Raw genomic sequence first — 22,372 nt, 5'->3', positions numbered from 1 at the left:
GGCCTCTCATCTGAATGAAGTTTCAGGTGTATTTTTAGATTTGACGATGAAATAAAATCTTTACCACACTGATCACAGTTAAATGGTTTTTCCCCAGAGTGAACACGCAGATGAACACTGAGAGTTGATGCTTGAGAAAAACTCTTTCCACACTGAGTGCATGTATACGGTTTCTCTCCAGTGTGAATTCTCATGTGTGTTTTAAGGTTTGCTTTCTGTGTGAAACTCTTTCCACACTGAGTGCAGGTGTGCGTCTTTTTGGCTTTTGTTCTTTGAATTGTAAAGTTACGATGTTCCTCCTCCACTTCATCCAGTTCTTGTCTTTGCTCTTTCACTCTCACCTGGTCTAAAATACACATTAAGTTAGAATCAGTTCAAGTGAATCCTTATTTAATAGCAAAAATCTACAGAGATCAGATCTTCCCATTTTCGTTCTGTCATTCACTTGTTAATATAATAAAAATATGTTTGACAACTGCTATATACAAGTTTATGATCATTCAGATGCATTTCTCCATTATTAATCCTCCATATACTGCGTATTAATTCACATCTACCAAAGCAGTCAGCAATGAAGAATCAAGAATGGACACCAACCTATTTGTTCCTCAGTATCTTCATGTTTTATTCTGGATGGTTCTGGATCACTCATGTCTTCAATCTCCTCTTTAATAAACTCCATCTTTAACAGTCACACAGATTTCAGCTGCTACTCCTGGAGTTTGTCCTTCTCTTGTAGGATGATGGGAATATTCCCAGTATTTATTGGTGAATTGTTGTGGGAGGGGCTTCACTGCAGGTGTGAACTGTGATCACTGTGTTTTTATCCAATCTGCATTTAAAAAGTACAGGGTCATCATGTTAAACTGCTGCTGAAAAGCCTCTTTGTTTCCAAAAGTTCCCCGTTTTCAGCTCATTCATTATGGTGATGTCTGAGATCTTCTGTAAATTGGCACATTAAGCTCATTTTATTGGTGTCAACAGGCTGAAACAAACTACAGCATCATCACCTTTCACTTCAGTTCTTGTCGTTGCTTTCACCTCCATCTGGTCTGAAACAAATTAAAACATTAAGTTGTTAGAATGAGTTCGAGGAGGATAAATAACAGATTTAATAACAGAAAACATGCGAGATCTGCTTATCAAATATTATATTTTTGATGTACCAAAGGTTAGTTTTGTAATCCTCTTGTTAATAGTCAAAATGTGAACGACAACTGCTCTTATCAGCTCTTATGATTGGCATCAAATAATATAGCCTATTAAGCATTTTAACTAATTAAAAAAAAAAATCACAGCCATCATTATTTTTAACGTTGAAAATTGTGTTTTGTGTAAAAGTTAACTATAGAATTAAACAAGACAATCTGGTTATTCAGATAATAGGCTAAATGTTTTGTCTTTGAACTTTCATACAAATCAAAATTACACACCAGTGAATGTTGTCAAAAATGTCTTGTAAATATATAGCAGATTTCACCCAGCAACACAAATGAACCACATCTGCAGTTTATTGACAGAGGACAGACAATAAACACACACACGTCTTCAGATTCACTGTGTTTCAGCTGAAGGATGCGTAGAAGTCCTCCCTAACAGTAACTGCAATTCATCTAGGCTAATACACAGATCACTGATATGGCTATAAACATACATTCATATCAAAATGAAAGTTAAACCCATTTAAACGACATTTACACAGACTCAATCCACCAACATGATATGTGGAGATTGTTTTTTTAACGCGCGTTAATAAAAGTCCAAAAAATACACATCGAACTGTTGATAGAAAAACGCATACATAACCTTATCCCGGATTATGGCACTTCCATAATATAAACTAAATACTTCACTTAATTGTAACGAGGCTTCAACAAAGTGAGGATCCATTTGCAGCTTTATTGTAATCTTGGTTGGTACTATCAGGGTCAATCACCAGCAAACACAACAGTAGAGACAAAGCAACTCGTAACCCGAAAACAGGCATAAGGTCAGGCAGCAAATTTACATAAATCAGTCCACAATAGAAAACAGTCCAGGGCAGGCAGCAAAGAATCACGAAGAGAATAAACAGTCCAAGAGTAATCCACGGGAAGACAAAAACACAGGCAGAAACGCTCAGAGATGTTCACCAGGGCAAAACAAAACCTCTCAATTAGGAACTTCTTCTTCGACTTGTTGCTATTTTACGGCAGTTGGCATCCAGTTTATCGGTGCATTACCGCCACCTTCTGCTCCGGAGTGTAAATCAGAAAATAAGTGTACAGACTAAATCACACACACACACACACACACACACACACACACACACACACACACACACACACACACACACACACACACACACACACACACACACATACCTACTTAACCACAATGTGAGGACGTATGACTGGGAACCCTACCTTTAGGGACACCCCTTTCTGAAGGGTCTAGAGACAAAAGAAAGATATGACTGCACTTCTGGAGAAGCTGTCATCACACTTATCACTTGATTTTATCAATAAAAGCCTTCCTTAAAGACCTGACATTTTGCCTTCACTTTAGGGACAGTATTTTTTATGTCCATTTTGGGGACATTAAACACAAACTCTGATCAAGTCATACTTTGAGGACCATGGTGATACACAGACTCTGGTTAAGGTATACTTTCAGGACATTGTTGTAATGTTATAAATTATTTATCCTAAGACGACACAGAAGTAGAATATTACAATTCAAAGTTCCAAAACTGGACACTGAAATCAAGCTAGTGCATAGATACAGGTGTGAGAGGGTAAACAGGGTTTTTTTTTTTTTTTTTTTTTTTTTTTTTTTTTTTTTCAAGATCACTGAAAATGGGTAGCCTACATTTTTGTCTGATTTGTAGCTTGAGCTCAAGTGTCTTTGGCTGCTCATTTTGGGAAGGACTATTAACATTCAGAAATATTATTGATTTGACTGTATTGACTATCAGAAACAAAAAATTAACAGAATTGAGCTGAATAATGACACTATTGTCTTCAATTTCAACTGTAAAACAGCTCTACAGAAGTCATTTCATGTTGAAATTTGCAAGTTATTTTATGTGTGAAGCTGCTTTGAAACGATCTGTATTGTATAATGCGTTATAGAAATAAAGCTGATTCACTTCATAGCAGAGAACACTTGACTGACCACGGCCTGCATCCCTCTAGTTAATTTACCATCAACTGCAAAATAATCATCATCACAAAAACATCTTGATTTTTCACTCGCCAGAGTCATCTTTGGCTTCTCACTGGGGCTCTAACACATTAGGCATGTTCTTCTGTAAAGTGTAGTAATTGTCCAAAAAAACAAACAATTAAATGACTCTTTGGGGACTTGAGTGACACACACACTCTGATTAAATGACTCTTTGGGGACTCTAGTGACACACACACTCCGATTAAATGACTCTTTGGGGACTCCAGTGACACACACACTCCGATTAAATGACTCTTTGGGGACTCCAGTGACACACACACTCCGATTAAATGACTCTTTGGGGACTCCAGTGACACACACACTCCGATTAAATGACTCTTTGGGGACTCTAGTGACACACACTCCGATTAAATGACTCTTTGGGGACTCTAGTGACACACACACTCTGATTAAATGACTCTTTGGGGACTCTAGTGACACACACTCCGATTAAATGACTCTTTGGGGACTCTAGTGACACACACTCCGATTAAATGACTCTTTGGGGACTCTAGTGACACACACACTCTGATTAAATGACTCTTTGGGGACTCTAGTGACACACACTCCGATTAAATGACTCTTTGGGGACTTGAGTGACACACACACTCCGATTAAATGACTCTTTGGGGACTCTAGTGACACACACTCTGATTAAATGACTCTTTGGGGACTTGAGTGACACACACTCCGATTAAATGACTCTTTGGGGACTCTAGTGACACACACTCTGATTAAATGACTCTTTGGGGACTTGAGTGACACACACTCTGATTAAATGACTCTTTGGGGACTTGAGTGACACACACTCTGATTAAATTACTCTTTGGGGACTCTAGTGACACACACACTCTAGTGACACACTAGACTCTAGACTCTTAAATGACTCTTTGGGGACTTGAGTGACACACACTCCGATTAAATGACTCTTTGGGGACTTGAGTGACACACACACTCCGATTAAATGACTCTTTGGGGACTCTAGTGACACACACACTCTGATTAAATGACTCTTTGGGGACTCTAGTGACACACACTCCGATTAAATGACTCTTTGGGGACTTGAGTGACACACACACTCCGATTAAATGACTCTTTAGGGACTCTAGTGACACACACTCCTATTAAATGACTCTTTAATATTAACACCTTGAACACATTGTGTTGAAATTACACATTGCAGTTAATGACAGAAATTCAAAAAGATTCAAAATAAAAATAAAAGAACAACAAAGAAAAATCAATTAACTTGGAGGTGGGAATGATTCTCAGTGCCCAACTATCCTCAATACTTCATCCATCCACCCTTCTTCAAAATCTCTCTACTTCCTCTATTCCATCCTTCTTTACCTTTACTCCTCCCTCTTTACATCCTCCCTCTTTACGTTCACTCCTCCCTCTTTTCATCCTCTTTACCTTCACTCTTCCCTCTTTTCATCCTCTTTACCTTCACTCCTCCCTCTTTACCTTCACTCCTCCCTCTTTTCATCCACTTCACCCTCCTTCACTCCTCCCTCTGTTCATCCCCTTTACTTTCACTCCCTCTTTTCACCCTTTACATTAGCTGTGTTGGACACAGGCTGTGGCTGGATGTAACTGATCTGTGAGAGTTGCAGTGTGCAGGCGAAAACAGAGACGCGAGTCGTACACTTTCTGCTGCCCGTAGAGACGCTCACGCTGTGTTTGCATACTTTACCACAGCTGAAGTGAAATAAATGCATTATTTGCCAAATACACAGATATTTCAGAGACATTTTCATGCAATACATGTACTGCTTAATACAGCGTCTGTTTGTGCAAGAGTAAAGTTCAACAAAAGCCTAAATACCGATGAAGTGGGGACTACATTGTATCTGTTTTATTTGGATAAACATGACAATATAACAGCGTGACTACATGAAAGGGGATTTCACTGTTATAAAAAACAGATTTGTGATCATTAGTGGATCTAAAGGTGTGAGAATTAACACGTAATCGTTGTGTTGCAGTGGATTCGGCCAATCGTGGATCGGTTGTGTCATCATCAGAGCTTGTGAGTCGCTCTGGAGAAGCTGTGCTGGCTGAGTCCTCCTGCTCTCCAATCGCTCTCGCTGTACTCACAGTCACGGGGCTTCGCTGTCTGAAGTCGGACACAAGTTCTAACCGGCATGCACTGCTCAAGTCAGCCGCTGATCGGTCTGTGCAGCGCTGCATGAAGTCCAACAAGCCTAAAGCTCTCCTCCCTCTTTTCATCCCTCTTTACATTCTCTCCTCCCTCTTTACATTCGCTCCTCCCTCTTTACATCCCTTTACATTCTCTCCTCCCTCTTTAAATTCCTTTACATTCTCTCCTCCCTCTTTTCATCCCCTTTACATTCTCTCCTCCCTCTTTAAATTCCATTACATTCTCTCCTCCCTCTTTACATTCTCTCCTCCCTCTTTACATCCCCTTTACATTCTCTCCTCCCTCTTTACATCCCCTTTACATTCTCTCCTCCCTCTTTACATCCCCTTTACATTCTCTCCTCCCTCTTTACATTTTCTCCTCCCTCTTTTCATCCCCTTTACATTCTCTCCTCCCTCTTTACATTTTCTCCTCCCTCTTTTCATCCCCTTTACATTCTCTCCTCCCTCTTTAAATTCCTTTACATTCTCTCCTCCCTCTTTACATCCCCTTTACATTCTCTCCTCCCTCTTTACATTTTCTCCTCCCTCTTTACATTTTCTCCTCCCTCTTTTCATCCCCTTTACATTCTCTCCTCCCTCTTTAAATTCCTTTACATTCTCTCCTCCCTCTTTACATCCCCTTTACATTCTCTCCTCCCTCTTTACATTTTCTCCTCCCTCTTTACATTCTCTCCTCCCTCTTTTCATCCCTTTACATTCTCTCCTCCCTCTTTAAATTCCTTTACATTCTCTCCTCCCTCTTTACATCCCCTTTACATTCTCTCCTCCCTCTTTACATTTTCTCCTCCCTCTTTACATTTTCTCCTCCCTCTTTTCATCCCCTTTACATTCTCTCCTTGCTCTTTAAATTCCTTTACATTCTCTCCTCCCTCTTTTCATCCCTCTTTACATTTTCTCCACCCTCTTTTCATCCCCTTTACATTCTCTCCTCCCTCTTTACATCCCTCTTTACATTTTCTCCACCCTCTTTTCATCCCCTTTACATTCTCTCCTCCCTCTTTAAATTCCTTTATTCTCTTCCTCTTTTCATCCCTTTACATTCTCTCCTCCCTCTTTTCATCCTTTTACATCCTCTCCTCCCTCTTTTCATCCCCTTTACATTCTCTCCTCCCTCTTTACATTTTCTCCTCCCTCTTTTCATCCCCTTTACATTCTCTCCTCCCTCTTTACATTTTCTCCTCCCTCTTTTCATCCCCTTTACATTCTCTCCTCCCTCTTTAAATTCCTTTACATTCTCTCCTCCCTCTTTACATCCCCTTTACATTCTCTCCTCCCTCTTTACATTTTCTCCTCCCTCTTTACATTTTCTCCTCCCTCTTTTCATCCCCTTTACATTCTCTCCTCCCTCTTTAAATTCCTTTACATTCTCTCCTCCCTCTTTACATCCCCTTTACATTCTCTCCTCCCTCTTTACATTTTCTCCTCCCTCTTTACATTCTCTCCTCCCTCTTTTCATCCCTTTACATTCTCTCCTCCCTCTTTAAATTCCTTTACATTCTCTCCTCCCTCTTTACATCCCCTTTACATTCTCTCCTCCCTCTTTACATTTTCTCCTCCCTCTTTACATTTTCTCCTCCCTCTTTTCATCCCCTTTACATTCTCTCCTTGCTCTTTAAATTCCTTTACATTCTCTCCTCCCTCTTTTCATCCCTCTTTACATTTTCTCCACCCTCTTTTCATCCCCTTTACATTCTCTCCTCCCTCTTTACATCCCTCTTTACATTTTCTCCACCCTCTTTTCATCCCCTTTACATTCTCTCCTCCCTCTTTAAATTCCTTTATTCTCTTCCTCTTTTCATCCCTTTACATTCTCTCCTCCCTCTTTTCATCCTTTTACATCCTCTCCTCCCTCTTTTCATCCCCTTTACATTCTCTCCTCCCTCTTTTCATCCCTTTACATTCTCTCCTCCCTCTTTACATTCTCTCCTCCCTCTTTTCATCCCTTTACATTCTCTCCTCCCTCTTTTCATCCCTTTACATTCTCTCCTCCCTCTTTACATCCTTTACATTCTTTCCTCCCTCTTTACATTCTCTCCTCCCTCTTTTCATCCCATTTACATTAGGCTTGTTGGACTTCATGCAGCGCTGCACAGACCGATCAGCGGCTGACTTGAGCAGTGCATGCCGGTTAGAACTTGTGTCCGACTTCAGACAGCGAAGCCCCGTGACTGTGAGTACAGCGAGAGCGATTGGAGAGCAGGAGGACTCAGCCAGCACAGCTTCTCCAGAGCGACTCACAAGCTCTGATGATGACACAACCGATCCACGATTGGCCGAATCCACTGCAACACAACGATTACGTGTTAATTCTCACACCTTTAGATCCACTAATGATCACAAATCTGTTTTTTATAACAGTGAAATCCCCTTTCATGTAGTCACGCTGTTATATTGTCATGTTTATCCAAATAAAACAGATACAATGTAGTCCCCACTTCATCGGTATTTAGGCTTTTGTTGAACTTTATTCTTGCACAAACAGACGCTGTATTAAGCAGTACATGTATTGCATGAAAATGTCTCTGAAATATCTGTGTATTTGGCAAATAATGCATTTATTTCACTTCAGCTGTGGTAAAGTATGCAAACACAGCGTGAGCGTCTCTCAATTTTAATTTCTACACCTTTATCCTTATTTCTTTTTATTTAGCTCCAAAGTGTTTAAGTGTTTGTGCCTCCCTACAAACCACCCTTTCTTTAAGAGTCGTGATCCTGTTCCGCACATAATTTCTCACACCAGTCCATGTTCGCTGCTTCAAAGCTTCTGGCTTTGCGTCACTACGGGAAGCAGAAAGTGTCCGCCTCACGTGTCTGTTTTCAGCTCCTCCCGCCTGCACACTGCAACTCTCACCGATCGGTTACATCCAGCCACAGCCCATGTCCAACACACCTATTCACTCTTCCCTTTTTATCCTCTTAACATTCTCTCCTCCCTCTATGACAGAAATATCAAAAAGTTTAACATGACATTCCATCCAACTTCATTGCAACTGAACAAAGAAAACTGAATAATGAAAATTGACTTTTACTATCCTCTACTTCTTCATTAGCCTTCTTATACTCTAACTTTTCACTTTATATTCTGTTTCATTCCATCCTCAAAATATTTCTTCACCTTCATCCTCATTTCTTTTCATTTAGATCTATTTCTTACAAAAAGAGCATAATGTGCAATGTGTTAAAGTGTTTGTGCCTCCCTACAAACCACCCTTTCTTTTAAGAGTCGTGATCCTGTTCCGCACATAATTTTTCACACCAGTCCATGTTCGCAGCTTCAAAGCTTCTGGCTCTGCGTGAATGCATCTTTCACAGTCTCGCTTACCAGGAACTTTGCATGTCTTGATGAACTTCATCATGTGTCTCTCTACTGCTTTTACCTCACTGTCCTCCCATTTCTTTTTTGGAGCGTTTGAAGAACCTATGAAATAGTTAAAAACAAGTAAATACTCATTACACATTCTCATTACAACTAAATTGGTGAGTAAAGACCAAATCAAGACTAATGTGTCCTAATGTGTATATTTTTTTTAAAATTTGGCCGGATATTGCCGCATGGAGCCAATTCATGTTTATTTGATTATTGTTGTTTGTGTAGTTTAGAGATTTTTCTTACCTTGATCCTCCTGTGAAACAGATTGATCAGATTGAACAAGTTGGTCAGTCTCTGCTGGTGCTGTTGTCTGAGATAGGTCACTGTAATCCTCCTCATCACTTGACATGGAATCACCTTGGGCCTCAAGTTGCTCTAAGTAATTCATTGACAAAAAATTAACATTTTATTGCTTATACTTTCCATCTGTGACATGATTATATACATTGTTTTGCAAATATGTAAAGAACAGATACACACAGACAGTCTAAGTATACTCATACCATTTGGGTCGATTTCAATGTCATCAAGTTTCTTTCCTTTGTAGTCAGACAGTGTTCCTTTCTCCATGGCCATTAGGACTTTACTCATTTTTGCCAGCTGCAGTGTTCCCTCTGGTAACCGGTAATACTGTCTGTGGATTCTGATATCGTGACCAAGGAAATCAGCCAGTTGGTCTGCTTCATTCTCATTAAGGTTAAGAATTTTAGACATGGTTGCTATGTGTTTCCTGAGCCTAGTTGATGACAGTGCTTCGGGGTTCTTTATGCCACATTCGCAAGCAGCTTTTTTGATGCACTCTCCTCCTCTGTAGACAGACATTGCTCCACATCTAGCAAACATAAAGGGATTCTCTGCTGGAACACCACAAAGCTCACGCGTTTCAACAAGCAGCTCCATGGCAGAAACCATTGAAGGCTTGAGGAGCACAGGAACCTTTCTCCCTCGTTTACCACGGATCTCAACTCTTGAGAAGTGCAGACACAGCTTCCTCTCAAACTCAGACAGACAGATGGCAATGTCTTCGTGAAGCTCAGAAGAATCCCTGCTTTTAAAAGCTGACAAAAGCATCCGGGATACCTCACCTTCTCTCCTTCGGTTGAACAGGATGACCTGGGACAGCGTGACCTTAGCAAGAGCAGCGTAGCTGTCAGCAGAAGGGCAAGATCTGAGCTTATTTAGGAGCCCATTGTGTTTCTTTTCAAGATGTGCGTGCAGGACTTTGACATCCTGAGTGAAAGGAATAATCTGTGGTGTGTTCCACTTGGCTTCTTTCAATGTAGTTATAGCACCAGCAGAAATGTACTCATTCCACCTTGCATGGTGTATTTTCCTGAAGTCTCGGGCACACTCAGCACGATCATGATCTCCATACATCATGGCATTGCTCTCAACAATGCTACAGATCTTGTTTAAAGAATGCCCAAGTTTGAGAGCTAAAGAAGGAATGCGGTAGGAGTTTTTCTCTTCATCGTAGCCAGATACAACTTTAACAGCTGCTATGACATGTTTGAAGTTAGTTGGTATGATGAAGTCTACCATTGTTCTCAGTGGGGTAATCTTCCTTGCTTCAAGAAGAAGTCTGCCTACTTCTCTCATCTTCTGTCTGATGTAGTCATGTTTGGTCACATCAGACCCCATCCTGTTGAACATGTGCTCCCCCAGCTGCATGATGCATCTGTCAGTATGAACTACTCGCGAAACTTCATCATAGTTCATAAAGGACAGCATTTTCTTGAAACCTTTGCTCACTTCTAAGCCGACTGGTGTGTTTAGAGCACACAGAGATCGAACTCTTTTCCTGCCCTGGGCATCATCATCTTTAGGTTTCAGAGGACAGTTTTTTATATGTTTCCAAAGGCTACGCTTGTTATAAAGCCCTTGGCAGTAAATGCAGTGAATAAATTCTTTGGCTCTTTGTCTATTTTTTGGACGGTAGCAGGCAATCATCTCCCCATGTCCTTGTCTCACCACATCTGTGTTGTGGGCAAAGTTGCCCCTTTTTCTAAGGAGATTTAACTGTACTCGTCTTTCTTTGGAATGTTTTGGAAATGCTACTGCCTTTACAACCCCCACTTCGTTGCGATGGACAAATTCAAGGTGTCTTGCCATTTTTGAATATGGCTTAGAGCAATAAAGGCAAAACTGCTTCTTGTTGTACGCCTTGCGGAGTTCCGTCTTTGGTGATGGCATTGACTGAATAAAAGTCTTATCACCAGACAAGGTGTTTGTCTCTTTAGATTGGCATTTCATCTTTTTTGGTGATGGTACAGTCATTAATTGATCAGATGAACTACCTGCCTTGTTGGGAGATGTTGGATGTATCAAAGCACTTTTGACCATGTCATGTCCAGAAGAACTACCATCCGATTCATCTGAGCTGATCTTTGGTATGTAGTCAACATCGCTGTAGTCTGTGACATCGCTGTAGTCTGTGTCCCAGACGGCACTTCCTGAATCCTGAATGAGAGAATATAACACTTACTCAAGGCAGTGGTTCCTGTAACATTACGTTTCATCGCGTTGTGGACACTAGTAAGCAAAGTCATAATTATGCAAAAGGAATTGAGCATATAAAGTATCACATGGCAAGTCACATACCTGTCTTTTTCTTGATGGCCTTAAAGAGGATATCTGGAAGAGGAGAAATACAAACAAATATAAATAATATATAATTTCATATAATCTATTGTTAGTTCTACCAGTGCAATACAGCCAGACCATCCCAATAATTAAGCAAATTAATCTACCCACCTCCTTTAATGAGAGTGTCTCAGACATCTGCGATGAGTGAACCACAGGTGTTGATGCAGCACAAGGTGAAGATAAGGGTGGAGCAGGAGAAGATGAGGATGATGAAGGCTGCCCAGGCGAGGATGAGGATGATGAAGGCTGCCCAGGCGAGGATGATGAAGGCTGCCTAGGCGAGGATGGTGAAGGCTGCCCAGGCGAGGATGAGGAAGGCTGCCCAGGCGAGGATGATGAAGGCTGCCCAGGCGAGGATGATGAAGGCTGCCTAGGCGAGGATGATGAAGGCTGCCCAGGCGGGGATGATGAAGGCTGCCGAGGCGAGGATGATGAAGGCTGCCCAGGCGAGGATGATGAAGGCTGCCCAGGCGGGGATGATGAAGGCTGCCCAGGCGGGGATGATGAAGGCTGCCTAGGCGAGGATGATGAAGGCTGCCCAGGCGAGGATGATGAAGGCTGCCCAGGCGGGGATGATGAAGGCTGCCTAGGCGAGGATGATGAAGGCTGCCCAGGCGGGGATGATGAAGGCTGCCCAGGCGGGGATGATGAAGGCTGCCTAGGCGAGGATGATGAAGGCTGCCCAGGCGAGGATGATGAAGGCTGCCTAGGCGAGGATGATGAAGGCTGCCCAGGCGGGGATGATGAAGGCTGCCTAGGCGAGGATGATGAAGGCTGCCCAGGCGAGGATGATGAAGGCTGCCCAGGCGGGGATGATGAAGGCTGCCTAGGCGAGGATGATGAAGGCTGCCCAGGCGAGGATGAAGGTGGCATGGGTGGCGCAGGAGCTGGTGACGGTGATGAGGACAGGGCAGGAGGGCATGAGGTTGATGAGGCCATTATAGAGGTGGACAAAGCACAGGGTGCCGATGAAGAGGGTGCATCAGATGTGGATGCGACTGAGGATGACTGTGACAGCTTGAAATATAATTTGAATAAAAATATAAGGTCTAAAAGCAAAAGGACTAAACAAACTGTTAATTAATAAAATTACATTAATAATAAAATAATTAACCGTTAATGGACTGAGGCGTTGATCACAGAATAGTGTGATGATGTTCACATATTACTCACCAAACAAACTTTTTGTGATTGCTGTTTAGCAATCTTGTGTTCCTTTTCAATTTCTGCTCTGTTAAAACGTTCATAGCAATCTTCATGATGTTGTCTTAATTTTGCCAATCTTGATTGAAACCGCTTCTGCAGATATACAAAGAGGTATTTAGCTTAAAGCAGGGCTCAGTAGTTTCGGGATTTCTTCGCTGTATTCTCGCTTTTTGCTTGCAGGTTTCTCTCTAGAGCTCCCCCCACAGCTTCGGAATAGATATTTGACAACACTGTTGTAAAAACACCCATTTCAGACAAGAACAAACACACTGTAGGAGTGAACAAAAAATAAAGAAACATGTTTTGCACATTTCAAAGCAAAGATCATTAATAAAATAAAAAACTCTAAACAAACATTTATACAAACTTTACATACAAATTGTGACAATAATCACATTAATAGTTACATTGGTTCAGACATTAAAACTCTGAACCAATAACTACTTAAAAGGATTAGTTCACTTCAGAATTAAAATTTCCTGATAATTTACCCGCCATCACACCATCCAAAATGTTCATGCCTTTCTTTCTTCAGTGGAAGAGAAATTAAGGTTTTTGAGGAAAACATTCCAGGATGTTTCTCCATATAGTGTCTTCATGAACATCTTGGATGACGTGAGGTTAAATCATCTTGGATGATTTAACTAGCAGAGGTTGGTAGTAAGGCGCTACATTTACTCCATACCATCTAAGTCATTTTTACTTTGTTTGTTTTAATTGTGGGTACATTTTACAAGTGTGGGTACATAAGTACATTTCTAATGGCAAAAAATGTATTTTGTATCATTTTGAACGAATCTTTATTATGACTCGGGACTACCGAGTTGTCTCGGAGAGTGATTCGTCCATTTTGTGCTGACCGCACATACCCAACATCCTATGGGTTCTGTAATGGAAACAGAAATTATTAGTTCATCTCTCGAGACTTCGAGTCCGAGTCTTTCGTTCTTCCCGTCAGTCCCACAGAGGCTTTGCTGTCAGTACCGGAAAGATAAATGATTAGTTCACCTCTCAAGTCCCCGAAAACTCAAAAGATGAACTAATCAATTCTGTATCCGTTAGCGACTGCATAGCTCAGCCTATATGGGGCTGTCACGTGATGCACGAATGACTTGAACCCGAAGTCGATAGACTCGAAACGTGAACTAATCAATACTATATCCAGTACTACAGACTGCAAAGCTCAGTTTATGAGGATCACGGGATGATCGAACGGCTTAGATCGGGAGGTGAGGTAAATGCATAGCCTGAAGACCCTAATTAATTAATTAATTTTTTTATCATAATATGGCCTTTTTCTTGCATTGCATTTTTTTTCTTATTCTAAATGCGATCAATATTTGATGTGTTTGGGGAATTGTAACATTTTAGAAATGACTCGAAAAAAGATTTGTTCATTTTGATGAACGAGATTTAAAGATCTGAGTAAAATGATCCAAACTTCCCACTACTATTACACACGTGTGCTGGATGAAGTGGATATGCACCTACAATCAACTAAAACCAAACCTTTGAAAGCATCCTATGGTTTGCCAGTGATAAAGATCTTTTCAACTTGAACACCTGAGCGCCAGCTGTTAGTGGTTGCCTGTGTTGCGTGTTCATTATTAAGTTGGGCGGAGCAATGAAGGGAGGGGTGTGTCTGTTTGGGTGTCGATTTCAAATATCAACAGTGTTTCTCAGAAATCACTCACTGCACTTTTGACTAGCTGGCAGTAAACATCAGTAGATAGTTGCTGCATGTATGAGATGGTTACCGTTTTATTCCTTGATGTTCTTGCTTTGCCTGACTGCTTATATGGACCATTGCTGTTCACCTTGTCCAATTCAGGAGAAGAAACAGAAGCTGCACAATGGGGCTGGATGTCAGAAAAGAAACCAGTGAATATCAAAAACTGAATATTTGTAAAGTACAGAAAAACTTGTTCACGCTCATTCCTCTAGCTGTCCTACACTTTATCTATCATTTCTATCACACACATCTCTACGCTGAAAGAGTCAATAATATAATGATACAGATGTTTTAAAGTGGACTTACCGATTTCTGCGGACCCAAACTGCTGGCTGGCTTTTTATCAGTGGATTCTGCTGATGCTTGATTTAAAGGCTTGAGAAAAATGAGACCACAATCACATGGTAACTAATCAGAATGAGAGTTAAAGATTACCATGAATTACTGATTAATCTCTTTAGCATTTTCTTGATAGTACCTTGACTCGCCATGGCCAATCTGAGTCGCCATAATTGTAAGTGATTTCCTCCCCTGGTAGAATGTCTCGTACAGCAAAGAGACACAGGTGAGGTTTTCTGCTCACTTCAACGGTTCTCATTTTGCAAGTAGGATTTCTGGTCGCATCATTTACAAGTCTTCCCAAGGACGAGTCTTCTTTAGATGCATCCATGCTATAAAGACATAAAATTACCACTCAATACTAGCTAGACATGTACAGTTATTATAAGTCGTTCTGAACCCCAGTCCTGGGAACCCACCACTCTGCATAATGCTGTATGTCTGGTGTTTTAATCCACCTGATTCAGATGAGGAGTTCATCATCAGAACACGGCTCTATGAACTCATCTGAGTGTGTCAGGTGAAGGAGACATACAGAATCTGCAGAGAGGAGGGTCTGAGAACCACTGATCTATATGATGGCGCACTGCAACATCCTCTCAGCTCTCAGATAAAGGCATCTAAAATTAACCATTTTGTTCTCTTTAGGGAATACAGGGAAAACAAATATAGATGACTCAAGGAAACTGCACTCAGTACTCTTAATGTCAGTTCATGGTGAATTTTAATTATTAGGGTGTGTTCACACCTGGCATGTTTGTTTAGACTGTTAGTGTGGTTAATTTGAATAAGTGTGAACGCTGCCATCTGAAACCTGGTGCCACCAAACAAGCAGATCCAGATGCTGAAAAAATAGGTCTCAGTTGGCTTCCAAACGAACTCTGGTGCGGTTCGAATAAAAAATGAATGTAACATGGATCCAGAGACATGTAAACGAACCAAAAACAGGAAGATGTGACTCTAAAAAGGACAGACTGGTCAAGCATAACAGGTTTGACGATAGAAATGCCAATCTGAACACTAAGCGGACCCAGACCAAACGAACAGAACTACAGACATGAACACATCCTAAGTATTTTACAGTTGGTCAAGCCAACAGACTGGTCAAGCATGTCTGCACATTACGTTCCCTAGCACGCACAACAACAACACCTGTCTGAGCGTGAGAGCAGCAAGTCAGCCTCCAATGACGATCAAATCAATAATTTTACAACTTTCTCCAAGACGCAATTTTACCAACCACGTGAGTGTTCAGCGGTGGCTCTCAAAATGGGTTGCACAAGTCAAGCGTCGATACCACACTCTTGTGTTTAGCAGTCAGGACATGACGGAATTGTCTTTTGTCACTTGCATCATAACTGAAGTTTATAATTTTCACTTCTTTTTAAGTCTTATCAGTTTAAACATTTGCGAATTTAAACTATTCAATACTCTCGCGTGCTCTGTTTACTCTGCGTGCATACATACAGTAAAGCCGTCTCACAAACAACTTGCGAGTAACAAAAGTCCATTTTCGCGGATTATATCTCTTTAACGGGGGGAAAAACACGCAAAATTGTGTAAAAATTCCGGTCATGGTTAGTATATTCAGAAACAGTCAGGTATGTCTGAAATAAGCATAAAACACGTGTGAAAGTGTGACAGACAGTATAATGAAAACAGTAATGGATCCGGCCACTAGCTCTAAAAGTGACAGCAACTATATGTCTGTCATTAATGTTGTCGTTAAAACAACAAAAGATAGCTTTCATTGTAAGGAATCAGAATTAATAGCCTATGTATTTAATTTAGTCAGGACTCAGGACTAGTGTTATTTTACATTTGATTACCTTGTTCAGTTTCTGTAGCATTTCTGAATACTAGTGTTTGACCTACCCAAAAACGTTTCTCTTTATTTGTATCTTTATTATTTTGTATATATTTTTTGCTACTTTTTTCAATTTAATTCAAAGATTGAAATCAAGCTTCCTTGTGTTGTGTAAACTCTTAAAAACAAAATTACCCAATTGTAAAAACACAATGAGTGAGCAAACATTTAGGTGAGATAAATGTAATAAAAAACATTGTCAAATTTTTTTTTCTATATCGTCATAAATATCATTATCGCAAATATTCTTGAAATATCGTGATATAATTTTGAGGCTATATCGCCCACCCCTAGTACTCACCACCAATTTTTGCCATGCCACTGAAAATCAAACAGGAACGTGTTCTCAGCTTCAGTGTAGTGTTCAGTTCGGTCAAGACTCTCCTGTGAACTCAGAAGTTCACCTCTGTATTCAAGAACAAAATCACCTCTGAAGAAAGCTCCAGTGGTGAAAACTCCACGCCCTAAAGAGAAATACATTAGCTGCAGTTTCTTTAATGTCAAATTTTATTTTAATTATTACTAAAAGTTCTCTACCATTTGATGTACATTATATGATGTAAAAGGGAAATTACTAAAGGAAAGTAGTCAATAGTCAGGCTAATCTCAAAGCATGAAATTATACAGTTAAAATTACATACATTTTCTTACACAAACCTATTTTTGCAGGCCAACCCGGTAGTAGTTGAACATCCCCTGGTTTCCTCCACAAAAACCCAATGGGATTTGCAGAAAATAAGCTAAAGTTAATCTATAAAATACACCACAGTTGCACAACTTCAACTTCCTTACGATGAAGCTTCAACAACTGTGTTGCATTATTTTAAAAGACAATTCTGTTTGTTTATTATTTGCACCACTTTCGGATAGTTTTTCTTTGTGGTATATGGATGTTTTATTTGGCTTCTATAGTTTAGATAAAAGTATAGAGTTTTTTTTGTTGTTGATAAATGTGCCTCCAGGAACTCTAAAGCTTTAAAATCCATCTCCCTGTGTAATATTTATAATGTTTCTGCATAATTATAATGCATGTTTGACTGATTGTGTGATATATACATCCATCTACCTAGAATAGTTTGCAAGATTGCAGTTATAAACACAACGAGGCTGTGAATGTGACCAGATGAGTTAATCTGTTCGGCTGATGATGTTTAATGTCCCAGACAACCCCTGTCTCCCATTTAGACACTTGTTAAAGGAGAACACTCCGGTCAATTTTAACATTGAGCTCATTTTTTGTAAATTTGGAGTGCTGTCAGTACAGAGAACAACGATAAAAATCGGTGTTGCCTACACCGTGTTATCCTCTTTTTAAAATGTGCACCCTGTTGACTTCAATGGGGCAAGTTTTAAACCTGCTTTTAGCCTCTTAACATCCTTGATGTGTCATTACAAGTGCACAGCCAATGTGAGTGATTCCTTCTGAGTGAACACGGGTGAATCTGACTGCAGTAGATGTGAAAGATATGAATAAAAATGATGTTATTTCAGCCAGCGCACATACCTGTATTTACATCCTGTTTTCGGTCGAAGTCCACAATAGTCGATTGTCGAGTTCACGCGCATAGGTTTAGTACCTATGATCACGCGTGTGAACTCGACAATCGACTACTATGGACTTCGACCGAAAACAGGATGTAAATACAGGTATGTGCGCTGGCTGAAATAACATCATTTTTATTCATATCTTCCACATCTACTGCAGTCAGATTCACCCGTGTTCACTCAGAAGGAATCACTCACATTGGCTGTGCACTTGTAATGAAAAGTCTAAAAGCAGGTTTAAAACTTGCCCCATTGAAGTCAACAGGGTGCACATTTTAAAAAGAGGATAACACGGTGTAGGCAACACCGATTTTTGACGTTGTTCTCTGTACTGACAGCACTCCAAATTTACAAAAAAAATGAGCTCAATGTTAAAATTGACCAGATTTCTCCTTTAACAACTGCCTTTTACCAGACAAGTAAAGGCTTTTAAAAAAACACTAAAGAGAGTATTACTATTTTATGTTGTAGAGTAAAGCGTGAAAATATCTTGATCTTGTGCTAACCATGGATCTTATTTCAGGAATTTAACCAAAACCCATTGATCATGTTTACATGCACACCAATACGCTGATAACAAAATAAAATCACCTTCTTGAAATAATCCATTATCCTGGTTTACATGCAAACCAATAACCACGTAAACCACTACTTTATAAGTAAATCAGGTTAATGACGTCAAAACCTAACCATTCGCTTATCTGACTGTGTATTTCATATGTCATGTCAGTTGTGATGTTAAATAAAGCCCAAGAGTATTCCAGAATTTCAGAGGAAAACTTCCAGACTCATATTCTCCTCTCATGCAGTATCGGGTGCAGGATTTTGACTGTACCACTTCTGAACGAGATGAGAATACTTTTAAGAGGTTCTTGGGTCAAGAAAACACTCGCTCTGTCTGGATGTGCTTTAATCCAAAATAAGGACACTTTCCTGTCACACATCACACATGCTCCCTTCAATAAGCCACAGAACACAGAGGTTAATGTGTTTACATGCCGGGCAAATCTGCAAATAAGGGGCAAAAATCTATCTGTGTCGATTGGTTTATGCTTATGCTGTTTATGGTGACCTTAGTCTGCGTTTACATGACCACATGCACTGTCGGCTTATTATGCATAACTGGGTTCAGAATGTGCAAATAAACATTGACTTTGGGTTGATGGAACCAGAAATGCAAAAATGTAACTGGTTTTGTTTAACTTGTGAAACATGGATATTAGTTGGCCTAACAACCATATGACTCACCTCACATTAAATTCTCAGTTTTGTAGATTAACGTTATTACTAAACTGCTTAGTAATTTATACTTGCCTTTATATTTGCTGATGAACTGCTCTCGAAGCCCAGGCTTGTCGGTTTCACAGGTAATGTGATGCTCAGCGTCCTGCAGAGGTTTTTTACGCCTTTTATTTCCCAGCATGCTGAATTTCTTTCTTGAAATGACTGAAAAAAATAAATAAAATAAATATAAGGTGAATGAAATAAATAAGCATATTTAAAAAAATCTTGTTGATCTTACTGGAATTGTTCACCCAAAAACATACATAATTAACATACAATTATATTAATTGTTGTTTCAATTGAACCTCATGTTGTTCCAAACCTGTGTTGTGTTTTTTTCTGTTAAACACTAAAGTATATCTTTATATTATATCAACAGAGCTCTATTCAATGACAGCACATGTGACCAGTCAACAACAGGCATTTAGATAAAAAAGGCAATGTCAATGATGCCAAAAACCATTAGTTCTTGTGTGCCTTGTGACCACAATTGACATCAATCTACTGTATATTCATATTTGATTTAAGAGCGTATGGGAGATTTTCAGTCAGTAACCAGCTAGATTCATAGGGGCTATTTTTAATGTGCTTTTGGTCTGCTTTGGATTTGACACACACAATAAAAATACTATAAAGTGTCTATGTACTGGCATTGGGCAAAAAAGCTCTATAAAGATAAATAATAATAAGAACAGGCATATAATGTAATAAAAAATATTATATAAAATAAAAATTATCAAATAATAATGATATAAAAAAATTGAATTCATTATTTCATTATTTATACAAATTACTGTTGATAGTTGACAACACTTTTGATAAAAAAAAAAACAATGATATAGGCTAGTAGACTATCACTGACTCAGTTGTTTAGATTAATTTGCAGAATCTAAAGTACTATTATATAAAAAATAACAAAATTCTATTTACTGGCCATTCCCTACAAGTTGGCAATAAACTTTTTCTTTATTGCAGCAAATCATCATATTAGAAGCAAACTCAAATACAGTCGAGAAGTAAATAAAACCCTAAGGAAAAAATAATTAAACAACTAAAATAAACACATCTTACTAACTTTCATATTTCACAATGTATTTAGTTATCATGCATTTTGAGGACAAGTCTAGATCTCACCTTTAGCCTTTAATGCGTGCGTGGTGGGGGTTGTCGTCGTCTGTTTCGCGTCCCATTGTCACGTGTCTGCATTTCCCGGGAAAACACATCCACGGTCGCAGACTTGCGTAAATGACGTAATTACGTATTTGGATTTCACGTTGAAATTGTGACTACATTTATTTAACCTAATAGAAAATTATCTGATGGCAAGAATCTTTTTTTCCACAGTTTTAATCACAGTACTCTTTCTTCAAACTAAAAAAAAACAAAACAAAAAAACCTGTGGTGAAGTGAGTCTTTCCAGAGTGTCTTTTCCGGTCTTTTCTAGTGGACAGAGCACATGATCACTTTTAAACGAATCCACCCGCCTCGAACTAGGAACCACTGCGCATGTGCGTACAAGCACAGGTTTAAAAGAGCAAAAAATGCCTAAATGAGCAACCTAGATCTCTTGAACAGGCATATTATTTTCTACTAATATCATTAATCAAAATAGTAAATTGATGTCTGCAAATATACAGCAGGGCTGATATGAGCTGGTATATCTCCAGTTCTGCACTTGTCTGTGTTGTTGTCATTTCATCAGTGTCCCACAACTACTTCAGAATTTATTTGAGTTAAGAAGGGGGAAGGAGTGTGGATTATTTCGAGGCTCAAAATTAAACTTTAACGTGTAATTTAACAGCATTATCTTTTTATGTATTTAATAAATGAATGGTATTTACATTAAAGGGCGGAGAAGCTGTTAGACAATGTAAAAGTGCTTTAAAAACGCATAGCCACAACAGATTGTCATCTTTTGAGCAGCACTGCTGATTACCTATCTCTCTGTCACTGGTCAGTCTGTTAGTTCATTCATCTCATCTCTTTCACTCTGCAGTCAGTCTCAGTGCTGTGGGGGAAGGGCGCGCACGCGATCAGTCTCAGTGCTGTGGGTGAAGGGCGCGCACGCGATCAGTCTCAGTGCTGTGGGGGAAGGGCGCGCACGCGATCAGTCTCAGTGCTGTGGGGGAAGGGCGCGCGCGCGATCAGTCTCAGTGCTGTGGGTGAAGGGCGCGCACGCGATCAGTCTCAGTGCTGTGGGGGAAGGGCGCGCACGCGATCAGTCTCAGTGCTGTGGGGGAAGGGCGCGCGCGCGATCAGAGTCAGTGCTGTGGGGGAAGGGCGGCTGATCACAGTATGAGCAGATCTCAGTCAGTCTGACAGGCAGAGACAGAGCTAGGGTTAGGGTTAGGGTTAGGGTTAGTGTAGATCCAATGGCTTTTAAAATCAAAGTAAGAACAAAATACATCTGTAAACAAACATTTAAACGTGTCAGCTTGATTCATGATTCTTTTAAACACTTTTTTTCTTTTGTATTATGACTATATGTAACTGCTGTCTCTATCTCTCTCTCTCTCTCTCTCTCTCTCTTTCTCTCTCTCTCTCTCTCTCTTTCTCTCTCTCTCTCTATATATATATATATATAGAGAGAGAGAGAGAGACTCTCTCTCTCTATATATATATAGAGAGAGAGAGAGAGAGAGAGAGAGAGACACAGCAGTTACATAATGTTTGCTGTAACTGCTCTATTAACAGTTATTATCAGTCACTTTAGTACATTTATTGAATCATCCTTAAGATTTGCACACCAGTACCTAAGTGCATTTCGTACAAACAGCAGAACACAATAGATTAGCCTACCATCAAACTCCTGTAACTTGCTCAAAATCCTTAGTACAATATCAAAGAACATATCCTTGTGTCATTGTTCACAAACAAGAATGTCAAAATGCTTAGTTTCAGATGTAAACTATGGCTACGATTTTGATGACAATGATTGAAAATACAAAATACTGCACTGTATCTGAATGACATATAAATTTAAACAGCAAACATATACGCATTACTCTAG

General features: G+C 39.8%; 1 protein-coding gene and 1 long non-coding RNA gene across 2 annotated transcripts; both read right to left on the bottom strand.

Moving 5' to 3' along the window:
- Positions 1-124: 124 nt before the first annotated feature.
- On the bottom strand, positions 125-2,161 carry LOC311087386. Its single transcript, XR_014607255.1, has 3 exons — positions 2,009-2,161; positions 598-832; positions 125-346 (listed from the first exon to the last, which is right to left on the bottom strand). It is a non-coding gene; the product is annotated as an uncharacterized lncRNA (long non-coding RNA).
- A 5,716-nt stretch (positions 2,162-7,877) lies between these two features.
- On the bottom strand, positions 7,878-21,823 carry LOC311087313 (uncharacterized protein). The gene is made up of 12 exons (XM_084120634.1): positions 20,497-21,823; positions 19,393-19,524; positions 16,835-16,997; positions 14,806-14,998; positions 14,634-14,702; positions 14,353-14,454; positions 12,563-12,688; positions 11,498-12,406; positions 11,345-11,377; positions 9,247-11,203; positions 8,987-9,118; positions 7,878-8,791 (listed from the first exon to the last, which is right to left on the bottom strand). The coding sequence occupies exons 2-12, from the start codon at positions 19,499-19,501 to the stop codon at positions 8,571-8,573; spliced, it is 4,014 nt and encodes a 1,337-aa protein (XP_083976760.1). The 5' UTR covers positions 19,502-19,524; positions 20,497-21,823; the 3' UTR covers positions 7,878-8,570.
- Between the last annotated feature and the right edge of the window lie 549 nt (positions 21,824-22,372).

The sequence above is a fragment of the Abramis brama genome (assembly GCF_963993115.1).
Source record: "Abramis brama genome assembly, chromosome: 7".
Classification (NCBI taxonomy): domain Eukaryota; kingdom Metazoa; phylum Chordata; class Actinopteri; order Cypriniformes; family Leuciscidae; genus Abramis; species Abramis brama.
The sequence above is the reverse complement of the archived record's forward strand: the minus strand, read 5'-3'. Positions and strand labels throughout refer to the sequence as shown.